Source organism: Eubalaena glacialis, chromosome 1 (assembly GCF_028564815.1).
Source record: "Eubalaena glacialis isolate mEubGla1 chromosome 1, mEubGla1.1.hap2.+ XY, whole genome shotgun sequence".
Lineage (NCBI taxonomy): Eukaryota > Metazoa > Chordata > Mammalia > Artiodactyla > Balaenidae > Eubalaena > Eubalaena glacialis.
This window is the reverse complement of record NC_083716.1, coordinates 178,630,281-178,643,724: the sequence shown is the minus strand read 5'-3', so window position 1 is coordinate 178,643,724 and position 13,444 is coordinate 178,630,281. Positions and strand designations below refer to the sequence as shown.

Genomic DNA, 13,444 nt, shown 5'->3' with positions numbered 1-13,444 from the left:
GTTTAATCACAGAACTACTTACAAGAGACATCAAAATACGGATTAAGTCCCTTCCTTGTTGGAGGACTACGTTGCCTTTAGAGATTTATTTTAAGCTGCCTTGATGTTTCATTCATTCAGATATCCTTTGTTCTGGCACCAGACGTACTTGCCAAGCTTCTAGAATTTGAGGGCCCTGTGCCATTGCCTTGTGCACATTTGGTTTTAATTTTTCACTAAGCACAGCATTCTGTCAGACTGCACAAAAATTACTTGTTGTTTTAGCCTGATGGAAATACTTCCTATCAGTTAAAAGAGCAAACCTGTAATTTAAGAACAAGCCATCACGTAGGACAGGGCTCTGCAAACTTTTTTTTTGTAAAGGGCTAGGTATTTAGGCTTTATGGGCTATGCAGTTTCTGTTACAGCTACTCAACTCTGCTGCTGTAGTGTGAAAGGAACTACAGACAGTACATAAATGAATGAGTGTGACTGTGTTCCAATAGAACCAAATTTATGGACACAAATTTGAATTTCTTATAATTTTCATATCATGAAATATTCTTGTTTGGTTTTTATATTTTTCAAACATTTAAAAATGTAAAAATTATGCTTAGATTATGGGCCCTACAAAAACAGGTGGCCAGCCAGATTTGGCCATCTGGCTATAGTTTGCAGACACCTGATTTAGGATATAATCTATGAATTTGCTTTGATTGTTGTTGGATAATAATTTTTAGGCATTTAGGTGAATGGTTCTTTTTAGTAGGGATTGTATATATTAAGGTTTGTGTTCTGCTCTTTTTTTCTAGTCCAAGTTTATTTTACTTCTATAGAATATATACGAATAGTAGAAAACTAATGGGAAAAACATACGGTGTTTTGTTGTTATTTTGCGGGGTTTTTTTTTTTTTTTTTTGCCCTATCCAGTTAAGAATTTGAAGGGCATCTTTTAAAGGCTGATTACTCTCAGATTTCTCATCCACCTCAAGTCAAATTCTGTAAATGTAAATTTCAGGTAATGTGTACCAGGTCTCCTACACTTCAAATTTTAAAAATTTACACAATAGGAAATTTTATCTTTTAAATAAATTGTATGTAAGTAATTACATGTTTACATTGCATGAACGCTATTGAGCAAAATTTTTTACCTCGAAAATAAAAATGACATTTATAGCGATTGTAAAATTTTGTCCGTTAAAACTATAATTTAAAGTTCTGTTAACTTGCTTTCTGTAGACACCAGAGAAGAAACAATCGGAATCATCCAGAGGAAGAAAGAGAAAAGCAGAAAATCAGAATGAAAGTAGTCAGGGTAAGCGAAGCAAAATCTTCCTTCAGAGCCGAAGAGGCATTTACAATTAATTATTCTGGTTTTTAATCAATTAATAATTTTTTTAAAAAGTAGTGTGTTTTTGTGATTTCTATAGATACCATGTAATTTCTGCATTAATAATAGTTTAAGAATGTACTTTGTGTAAGAAATAATAATTTTATGAAATTGGAATCTTTTTGTACCACAGGTAGTTTGTTTATGGTTACTGTTTTTAGGCTTTTGACATTTCCCTTATTTTTTTAATTTGAGAATTAGAAAGAAAAGTGTCATGTCCAAACCTGACAAGCATTGCCTTTATCACCTTTCTGTTTTCTCTCTTTATATGAATTATGGTATTGAAATGGCTTCTCATTTTTGAATAAGAACTTTATATCTCACTTTGAGACAAGTACCCAAACTTACTCATCCCTTTTATTAAAAAAAAAAAAAAGACTATATAAAAATGATTGAAGTACTTCATTAAAGCGCCATCTTTTTCTTTCCATACCTGTTCTTCATCCTTTCTTTCATACTTACATTTTGTATTATGAACTGTAAGAAAATTACTCTCATTAGACTACACAACTTCTTATAATGGACAAGATAGTATTGTCATTTAATTTGGCTTCTCAAAATTAAATACAATAAATTGGGCTCTTAAATCTTATGTAATGATGATTTTACACATATATTACATGTTTTGGAGCCACAAAATCTAGAGCCATGAACCCATGGCTTACTAGTATTTACATGTGGCACTGGCATCAAGAAATATATTTGCAGCAGCTATCTTTGTGGAAGGAGGGAGTTGAGTCACTCTAGCACCTTTCTCTAAGTTTGTGGTACTTTGTATTTCAATCTGCCCTGAGGTCCTTTTTGATCTTAGTGTAGTTTCCCCAAGATGTGGTTAATGGGCTTGGATTTATTTAGTTATATTAGTTATGATAGATTTAACTTCAGATTTTAAAACTCACTTTTAAAAGCAGGTCCCAAAATAGCCTGGGACTTCTGGGTTGGTTGATCCAACCTGTGTCTTTAAGAAGCCACATCTTTTTCTTTGTGGTCTGCCATCCACAGAATTGTCTGCTTTTCTCTTATGGTTTTAGGACTGTGGCCAGTTTTAACTGCATTTCCTCATTTCATCTTCCACACTTGTATTTGCTTTAGAGAGAGGCTGGTTTTCTGTGTGTTTTTCTTTTTTCCCTGTTTCTTTGATGTAGGCTTCTTTAAGTCCATAGCGAACCTTTCCTGTCATCTTCTTGGCCAGAATAGGGTCATGTGTCTATTCCAAAACCAGTTATGTCCAAGAGAGGTATTATTGCCCTTAAAATCAGGCCCATCTCGGGACTTCCCTGGGGGCGCAGTGGTTAAGACTGCATGCTCGCAATGCAGGGTCCCCGGGTTCGATCCCTGGTCAAGGAACTAAGTCCCACACTCATGCTGCAACAATAGTTTGCATGCCACAACTAAGGAGTCCGCCTGCTGCAACTAAGACCCGGCGCAACCAAATAAATAAATAAATAAATATTTTTTAAAAAATCAGGCCCATCTCTGAAAATGAAAATGGGGTAAAGTTCCATTTAGAAGTACAGGTTGTGTGGAGAAGGCATGATACCTGAACAAAATTGCATTTCTAATCCGAAGGAAGGAAGGGGAACTAGGAACGGAGGCCAGATAGGAGTCAGCCTCCCCTGAAGTTACTTACATGTGCTATGTAGGGGAGGGAATGTTAACAGAATAAAATTTGGATTCAGTTAGGGAAAAAAAATTGGGGAAATAGTTTCTGGGTAGGCAACCAAAAATGTCTCTGTCTTCATTTAAAAAATAGCACCTCTTCAGAATCTGCAGGAAAGCTGTTACAGGCAGAAGGGAAGTTCTTTGGTATAGAACTTTTATAGTGCTCCCTGACCTCTGAATAAATCTGTACAAAACTCGTGTTCAAAATTTCTAGGTAGTATTTATAGTCCTGATTACTTAGTAGTTTTAAAAAAATTTCCCCCTACCTTGTTCCAAGAAGGAATTTGAGGTTGTTGAACTTTTAAATGTATTGTTTGTTCATCTCAGTAATGCCTGGCACATAGTAACCACTCAAGAAATATTTGTTGAATAAAATAAGTGAATGAATGTATATAAGTCAGTATTGAATTGATAAATATATATGTTTATATTATCCAAAGCTTTTGACTCCATGCTATCATTAGTTTTTCTTTTGTAGCTTGAAGAAATTATTCAGTATAATTCCAGTGAAGGATGGATGCCTCCCATCCAAAACGCCATATTTCTTAGCAACTTCTTACTTCAATATTTATAAAACTAATGAAAAGTCCATTTTGTTTCTTTGTTATTTGTTTTTTTTTGAAAAGTCCATTTTAGAGCAAAATTTTAATTAAAGAACTGTGATCTGTAATAATTTGGATCACTATCAATATGGTCATATAAGGACAATATTTAAAATCTAGTTTATTTTTTTAAAAATCCTATTAATTTGGAAATACTTTTTAGAAAATCAAAACATTTTACGAAATAGCGTTCATATTAAAGCATGTTATTGTCAGTTTGTTATGGTTTGTGTTGACCAAGCTTTTTTATTCATTATTTACAGGTGTGAATTGGTTTGTCAATTATACAGCTGCCACTTGTCTTTTTCTTATTAATTGACATGTTTTTATGAAATTATTAGCCATTAAGCAATCTGAATAGCGTAGTTTTAAAAGCAGAGATCTTTTAATATGATTTATTTATTTGATTCTCCCATAATCAGGACTTTTTAAAATTGACATGTATCTATTGAAATATCGTTTGATTTTTGGAATTCTGAAGTCGGCATCTGACCCTCTGAGGGCTCTTATATTCTTTTGATGCCCATCACTACCCAACTAAAATATATTCTTTTTATTAAATAGATTATTTTTGTGTGTATTAGGGAAATTAAGTTTGGCACATTCTCTTTCTGATATAGTATGTGGTAGATAGTCATGACTGACTTTAAATCTATAAAATTTTTTACTTCTGTATTTTAGGAAAAAGTATTGGGGGACGTGGCCACAAAATTAGCGACTATTTTGAAGTAAGTTCATTGAGAAATATCTTCAGTTCTTAATATAATTTTGCTATGGGCTGAAATAATTTGTTTGAAGCACAAAGTCAACTTTTGATTATCTACTTAATTAGAGCAGAACTTCACTACTATGTGATGTCCTGACTTCCTAGGAATATTAAACTTTACTTTTACTTTGGTATGGCACATCATAATTTTCAAAGTACTTTCTCCTGTATTTGCTTATATCCAGGAGATAGTCAAAGCAGGTGTTATTAGTATTCTTATTTTACAGATGAGGAAACTGAGAGCCAGAGATACAAAGTAGCCTACGTAAAGGCAAGTTCTAAATGGAAGAGCAAAGAGTAGCTTTAAGTCTCCCAGCCTCTAGAATTCTTTCTGCTGTCAGTACCACAGCAACAGTTGAGCCCTGTGGATAGAGATTAAATAGTGATAGAGATGTGAATCTAAGAGTCCCTGAAAATAATAAACAGTGGTAAATTTAAATTCTTACTTAGTCTGGAATGTTTCCTTTCTTCTACACAGAAACACTTCTGCCTACCAGTTTTCATTATAAAATATTAATGTGATTATTAAAACAAACATCTACTCAGTTGAAAAATATTTATATTTCCTTGAGAGAGAGCAGAATTTGCTGATTAGGAGAAGGGCTGTGTTTAAAATATATATATATTTTTTATCCTCCATGTTTTTCTTTCTTGAGTTTACAGCGTCTAAGCTAAAACTGTTGCAGACTATAAGATACACCTAATGCTCTTTAGTTGATGTCAGTCCCTTAGTGTTAATATCATTGAAAATCTTTGCCAAAGGTAGGATCAAATAAACAAATCTCAAGCGTCTTGGATGCCTACTGTGTGCTGAGTGTTATGCTAGGCACTATAGATAAGAAATTTAGACAAAGCTCCTAGGTTGCAGGAAGCTGTTTAATGAACACACTAGGAAGTTCTCATCTCTGCTGTTCATACCTGTACCCTGAGATGAAGCCATTAGCAGCAAATTGTTTTCTCCTTCCATTCTTGGTTCAGAAACATGAGACTTGAGAAAGCTATGGAACAGATTAGGTTGGCTTCTCTTCATATGCAGTTAAGTCATGCACTATAATGCATGTTATGCATGTAAGAAAGGATTGATTTTTATTAGACTTTGTGCTGTTAAAAAGAAGGGACTTAGTTTGTATAGTTCTTTTATAGTGCTATGAACATTTGGATACTTAACAGATCTTGGGACTGACAGCTCTGTTTTAAGATAGTTGATTATGTTCACTAACATCTACATGTAAACATGTTAAAGTTTCTTGGGATTAGGGATCATACTGTTTTAACAAACCTAAGGGAACTGTGCTAAAATTTGAAGGAAAAATAAGACTTGTTCTTTGCTTTGGGGGAATTTGTCTTTGAGTCTGCCACAAAAATAATAATAAGATACACTTAAATTAATTCATAATGGCGTATCTAAAATAATATTTGTCTAAACCTGTGTTAATAAATAGTGATGTTTCCTTTCTCCCTCAGTACCAAGGTGGAAATGGCTCAAGTCCAGTAAGAGGCATACCTCCTGCAATCCGTTCTCCTCAGAATTCACATTCACATTCCACTCCTTCCTCATCTGTAAGTTTTTACGTATGTAGTCTTTGTGTCTCAGAGTTTATGTGTACTGAATGAATAACTTTTATAATTTGTCTTTATTGAGACCTTTTACATATATTAGCGTTTATCTTTAAAAAAATCATTCTGTGAGGTGAGTTGAATTCTTTTTAATGATTTGATGCTATTAGAACTTTATTTCTGAAAGTAAGATTCTTAAGTTAAAGATTTCCTGAATTAATTATAAGATGTGTTCTTCGATTTGGGGGAATTTGTTCCCCAAAGAAGTAATGTTTCTATAAAACAATGATGGGATCAGGAATTCCCTGGCTGTCCAGTGGTTAGGACTCAGCACTTTCACTGCCAGGGCCCGGGTTCGATCCCTAGTCAGGGATCTTAACAATTAAATTTCTTAACCACTAAAATGGTAGCATAATTAATTCCTTTCTGGGAATCCTGAAATAGAGTAGGCAGCCATCAGCCTCGGATAATGTAGTTTGGCATAGGAGAAGGATCTTGGACCTGAAAATTCTCTTATAACTTTTTGGTTTGTTTCTAACATTTTTAAGACCTAGCTCTTTTCTATGCATTTTTCTACATATTGCATTTTATTCTACTTTTTTTACTTTCATTATGTGAAAGTTCATTGTCTAACCAGAAAAACAATGTTGGCTTTCAGTAATTTAAAGATGAATTAAAAATTTTTAAAAATCAGAGTATCTCTTATTTATTCAAGTACCCTGTTTTTACTTCCAGTGTCCCTTTCTAGTTCTGTCTGTAGACATATATTTCTTAATGTCTTATTCATTTTGTACCTTGGGGCACATCATATTGCCATATACTAAGTAAAGCATAAGACTCAAAAATAACTTTGAGTTGTAGTGATAGCATTGGTACATGATGTAATCTGTTGCTTTCAGTGAATGTATTTTAAAACTAGTGACTAGATAAACCATGAAACTTATCAGTAAATTGATATTATACTACATATGGGCATGCATTATTGTACCCACTACTAAAAGAGTTCTGTATTAAGGTCTTTACAGTTTTACTTTTTGAACCATCATAATCTGTTTAATATTTTTGTTTTAAAATAATGTATTTGGCCTTGTTTTAGTTAACAGATTGAAAGCATTAAATTTGCTTTTATGGCACCAGATTGTTAAGTTCCTTGAGGGCAGGGCATATATGGCTGGTTGTCTCTTTTATTGGGCTTTATAAGAGGGAGGTACTTAATGAATGCTTATTGAATAAATGGTGATTAAAAATTTTTTAAGTTCAATTATTTTTTTTTTAATTCTTTATTTTTTATTTTTTTAAAAATAAATTTATTTATTTATTTTTGGCTGCGTTAGGTCTTCGTTGCTGTGCGTGGGCTTTCTCTAGTTGCGGTGAGCGGGGCCTACTCTTTGTTGTAGTGCGCAGGCTTCTCATTGCGGTGGCTTCTCTTGTTGCGGAGCACGAGCTCTAGGCGTGCGGGCTATAGTAGCTGTGGCACATGGGCTCAGTAGTTGCGGCTCGCAGGCTCAGTAGTTGTGGCGCACAGGCTTAGTTGCTCTGCGGCATGTGGGATCTTCCCGGACCAGGGCTCGAACCCCTGTCCCCTGCATTGGCAGGCAGATTCTTAACCACTGTGCCACCAGGGAAGTCCCCAATTATGTTTTGAATTATTATCCTGATAAAAACTTAAGAAATGTTTAGTTGTTGCTAAGCAAAAGCCTATTTTTTTTCTTGCTAATGTAAAATTTTTAATATTTTTTTTTAAGGTTCGACCGAATAGCCCTTCTCCTACTGCATTAGTTTTTGGGGACCACCCTATTGTACAACCAAAGCAGTTATCCTTTAAAATTACTCAGGTAAATGGTAATTAAAATTTCTTTGTATGACTTCTGAGAAACCGGTGACCAACTTTGTACACACAATTAAGATGTCTTCTCTTTGTTTTAGACATAGTCATAAAGTAAAATTCTGCATCAAGAAAGCTAATTACTAAACAAACAAAAAAAAACAGTTTGTAGGGGGTGAGAAATTGAAACACCCAATTTACTATCAGCTTGTCCTTTGTTACACACTGGTTAAAAATATATTTTAAGCAAAATAAATAAACAGAACAACCATAACATGTCAATTCTGTTTACTGATTCTTTTTGAACTTAACATCCAAGTACATATAATCGATATCTTCATGAAAGTGTTATATTTGTTATAAGTGGACATTAAAGCAGTTTGTTCCGTGTGTCTGTATTTTTGTATATTCATATATGCTACACACTTAAAAATCATTTGAAAATTAATCAGATATCTTTTACAGTTATTTAGTTTTATGAGTTTTGAGTACTAAGGTTTTCATTTTAATTTCATACATGTGACAGTTTTTGGGTGACTGTCTGAGATTAAGAATTGAAAAAGTAGATCTTCTTGCTTGCCACCTTGGTTGTGCAGTTTATTGCCATTATACTTCTTCTTTCAGGTCATGTCCAAACTGTTGCGCGTGCATCAAAACTTCTTTCTTTGGATGATCTTTAGGCCAGGATTTATAAGTACATTGCTTTCAGTCAGCAAACAGCTTGTGAAAGTTTTTGCCATGTTCAAAAGTCAGCTAGAGTTGATAGCACAAAGCAGTGTTTATATTGAATTTTAATGAAGAACATATCAATATTCTAAAAATTTAAATAATTAACCTTTAAAATTTTTCTTGTTAAGTTTATAGCACTTATGCTTCTGAAGATATTAAAACTTAAAACTGCAGTAAGACTTTTTGTGATACTTTTTACATACACACACAAACTCCAATACTTTCTTTGCTCTTTAGAATCAGAGTAAAATCTAATTTTATGTTTGCATGCAGTGATATATATATAATGGGGTAATAAAATAGCTTTCTTTCGTTTAGACTGACCTTACAATGCTGAAATTAGCAGCATTAGAAAGTAATAAAAACCAGGACCTGGAAAAAAAGGAAGGTCGTATAGATGACTTGCTCAGGGTAAGTAAGAAGTCATGGAGTGGGAAGAATTTGAGTAAATTATTTGGCAATAGTAACACTGGTGAGAAAATACTTATATTGTAAAAAAAACTCTATTACTGGAAAAAAAAATAAGCCTTTTCTTTTAGTGTAAGTACGTAATTGAAAGTATCAACTATTAAATGATAAAAACTATTTTATTAGCTCTTTAAATGTGAATTGAGAAACAGTTGGAGAAATAGAAGTTTATAAAATTTATTTTTACTTGATCAACTATCCTAAGACAGATATCCATTTCATGGTAGTTTTAAAGTTAATTGATTTTCTTATAAACCTGACTGCCATTTGACACTATACTAGAGGAAGTAACTACTGCAATTTTGTGAGATTTTTAATGGAAACTTTATAAAAAGACACATCAAAAAGTATGCCTAATAAGTGAGTAAGGGGTAAAGCAGTGGTTCTCACCCCTAGCTGCTCATTAGAATCACTGGATGGAAAGTGTGGAAGGCACTTTATAAAAGTACTGATGCTTAAACTCCACCCTGAGGGTTTCTGATTAAATTGATATGACGTAGGGCTTGGGCATTGGTAGTTTTAACGGCTAATTTAGCCAACACTGAGAACCGTTGGTATAGAAACTCAATGAAACCATCATCCGTGATCATATAATTACTGATACCTTTGAAACATCCAGTGTGCCTTTCCTGGTCCCATCCCATTCACTCTCTCACATCCCTTTACCATTAACCACTATTCTAAATTTTGTATTTATTTATTTCTTATGCCTTTATGTTTCTTTATAGTTATATTACATATATCTTATACATTCTTAACAACGTATTATTTCACTTTATTTTTGAACTTTATATAAATTACAAAATTATACTGTTTGTACCATTTTGCCCTGCTTGTTTTCACTAAACATTATATGTGGGATTGTCATGTAATAGTTTGTTCATTTCACTGCTATATAGTAAGGCATTATATGAATATATTATAATTTATCTTTTCTGCTCTTGGTGGACATTTTATTTCTACTTTTTGCTAGTATGAACAGTTCTGCTAAGAATGTTCTTGTACATATCTCTGTGGCACATGTGGAAGAATTTCTCTATGGTATATGCTTAGGAGAGACATGGCCAGAGTATAGGGCATGCATATCTTAAACTATGCTTTATAATAGCAAATTTTTCCCAAGGTGGTTGGATCAGTTTCCATTCCACCAACAATGAGCAAGAAATAATCTTATTGCTTATTATCCTTGCCAAGGTTCATTATAATCATATTTAATTTGGGGGTTCAATTTAATGGGTGTAACAAGGTATTTGTTATTATGCATTCACTTTATTTTTTGAGCATCTTTAAAAATATTTATTAACTATTTGTATTTCTTCCGTGAAATAAATGATCATTTTTTTTGCTCGTTTTTCTTAATGGGTTCCTGTCGTTTTTTAAATTGATATCAGTTTTTTGTTGGCCATGTATGTTGATTTTTCTCCCAGTGTGTGAATTATCTTTTTATTTCTTTGTACTGTCTTTTGATGATTAGATCATTTAAAATTTATGATTAAATATATCTTTTTATTTATAGTTTGTACCAAATTATTATCAAAGATATACCAAAATAATTTGTTGTTTTTATCCCTAATATCATAAAGATGTTCTTCTATATTTTCTTTTAAAAGTTTTATAGTCTGCTTTTTCAATACAAGTTGTAAGTCTCACTGGGATTTATTTTTGGGTATAGTGTGAAGTAAGGTTTCATTTTAATTTCTTTCTATGTAGAGAACCAGTTGTCCAGACCACGGAATTAAAAGTCCACTTTTTACTGCCAGCCCCATCATGCAATCTTGTTTTCATATACAAGTGGATCTATTTCTGTGTTCTGTGTTAAGTTCCATATTCTATTTGTGTATTCCTATACTGGTACCACAGCATCTTTTTATCATTTAGCAGTTGTCTTTGGCTGTTAGTAACAGAGAACATAAACAACAGTACTTTAAATGAGATACAATCTTATTTTTTGAGAGTAGAACAGAAAGGGGGGCTCCAAGTCAGAGCATGAGGGTACAGTGTCTCCTGCCCACTGAGTCACCCGCCCAAAACCAAATCCAGTTGGGGATGGAGGTGGGCCCTTCCATAGCAGGCCCAGGAGGAAATGGCGCTGTGATAACCCATGGAACACAGTGCCCCTCACTAACACACCCGAGACAGGCTTTCCTTTTCTCTGCATGCTGCTCACCTCTGTGAGGAGAAGGGTGGAGGCGCAGTCTTTCCCTGGCCCTTGGGCTAGTGAGGGAGGCTGGGTGGGGCACTGCAATTGCAGCTGCTACTGCCACACTGACCATTCATCCCATATGTGACTGAGGAGGGCCTGGAGCCTGTTCATCTGTCCAGACAGCGATGTCTACACGTGTGTGGTTGGGCTGTTATCCCCCTGGACAAAGCATAAGGGGCCACGGACCTTTGAATGGAAGGTAGTAGGTTTTGTGGAAATGCCATTTCACTGGCCATGCTTTATTTCCGGCCAGGCAGAGCCTTGCTATCAAGCAGAGACAACTGAGCTGCTCAGGCCGTAGGTGTCCGGACAGGTTTCCATAAACAGCAGTACTTTAAATGAGACACAATATTGTTTTTTGAGAGAAGAGCAGAAGGGGGCAGCCCAGGTGTGATGGCTTCACGGTGTCATATAGGATCTTGGCTCCTTCAGTTTTTCTGCTCTTTCACCCTTAGTACATGGCCTTCATCTTGAAGATCATATCAAGGTATAAAATATTTATTAGAGTCACAGTTATGATATCTGTGTTCTTAAGCAGAAAACAAGAAGAGGAAGGAAATAAAAAATGCAACAATTCTGTGTGCAGCCTTCTTGGGTGTTCCACTTAACAACTTCTGCTTACATTTCACTGACCATCGTTAGCTGCAAGGGAAGCTGGGAAATACAGTCTTTTAGCTAGACACATATCAATCCAGAATAAAATGTTGGTTTTCCATTACTACGGAAGAAGGAGAAAATAGATTTGGGTGATTATAATTACTCTAGGTTTATATTAAATCTTGATGTGTGGTTGAACAAGTATCATCTCCTTTTTGGCTATTTTTGGCCCTTTGCTGTCTTAGAGAAGTGTTAGTGTCAGTTTTTCAGTTTTCACACACATAAACAATTTGTTGGGGTTCTGTTTGAATTGCACCTAATGATAAGGGTCTGATGCTAAATTCCATTTATGTTCCTCTGAAAGTATCTTTATTTTACCCTTTTCCTTGGAAAACAATTTTATTAGATACATACTTTTAGGTTGGCAGCTATATTTTCTCCCAGCATTTTTGATGTATTATGCCGCTGTCTTTTGGCTTCCACCATGATTGGCCTAGACCTATGGTTTTCAAAGAATGATCCCCAGACCAGAAGCATCAACATTACTAGGGAACTTATTAGAAATAAACTTTTAGAGCCTACTCTAGAGCTACTAATTCAGAAACTGGGAATGGGTTCCAGTAATCTGTGTTCCAACAAGCTCTCCAGGTTGTTCCCTGGTGACTGACTGTACTAGACTAATCAGACTCATCTTCTGAGTTTAGAGAGAAGCCCCTTGCCTGAGCGTACGGCTGCCTACAAAGTTAACAAAATTTGTATTCATATGGCCAAGAAAGATGGTGAGAATAGTTAGCTATTGGATAGGCATCTGCAGTGTCTTCCACAAGTTTAATGGAGAAAGAAGTTTTGTTAGTTACGAAAGATGGAAGAGAACTCACATTCATTTTTAAGTGTTTAGACGCTTTGTATTACTATATTTCAGTTATTTTTAATTAAATGAGGTAGAATGGTGTTACTCTGTTTTAGAAATAAGAAAACTGAGCTAAGGTTCAGCTAACTTGTTTGACTTAGCCCAGATTATATATCCTAGAGTGTGGATTTGAACCCATGGAGTATGGATACAAATTCCATGTACTTTTCCACTACACAATTAAGCAGCATATAACAGTATTATTCCCATGGTAAGTAGATGTTTTAACAAATTTTTTAGTATCATATTCAAATACTTAATCTTATTAATCCTTCTCTTTATGAAATTTGTTCAAAATGTATAAATATTCTTAAATGTCTCATATACACAAATTGTAGACCTTTTTCATCGTCTACTTATGTTGTAGGCTAATTGTGATCTCAGACGGCAGATAGATGAACAACAAAAATTACTTGAAAAATACAAGGAACGATTAAATAAGTGCATATCAATGAGCAAGAAACTACTTATCGAAAAGGTAAGTTAAAAGTTCAATAAATTTTCCCTCTCCTTTCACTAGCCCCTTTTACCTTGTATGCTTTTAAAATTTAAATTAATAAAATTGAATGATGATTTTTCCTCCTTTTTTCAGAGTACACAAGAAAAACTGTCAAGCAGAGAGAAGAGTATGCAAGACAGATTACGCCTTGGGCATTTCACGACCGTTAGACATGGTGCTTCATTTACTGAACAATGGACAGATGGTTTTGCATTTCAGAATCTTGTAAAGTTAGTCACTCTTACATTTTAAAAAAT

General features: G+C 34.2%; 1 protein-coding gene across 6 annotated transcripts in view; it reads left to right on the top strand.

The window, feature by feature from the left end:
- The window catches only part of TLK1 (tousled like kinase 1), a 150,690-nt gene that overhangs the window by 82,872 nt on the left and 54,374 nt on the right, over positions 1-13,444 (top strand). For 3 of the 6 annotated variants that reach the window (XM_061184746.1, XM_061184783.1, XM_061184792.1), the window contains 7 exons: positions 1,219-1,294; positions 4,315-4,361; positions 5,864-5,959; positions 7,702-7,791; positions 8,829-8,921; positions 13,056-13,166; positions 13,281-13,417. In XM_061184746.1, the coding sequence (XP_061040729.1) occupies positions 1,219-1,294; positions 4,315-4,361; positions 5,864-5,959; positions 7,702-7,791; positions 8,829-8,921; positions 13,056-13,166; positions 13,281-13,417 (650 nt within the window). The remainder of the gene's footprint in view (positions 1-1,218; positions 1,295-4,314; positions 4,362-5,863; positions 5,960-7,701; positions 7,792-8,828; positions 8,922-13,055; positions 13,167-13,280; positions 13,418-13,444) is intronic. The other 3 variants (XM_061184754.1, XM_061184764.1, XM_061184773.1) reach the window with 1 other exon arrangement.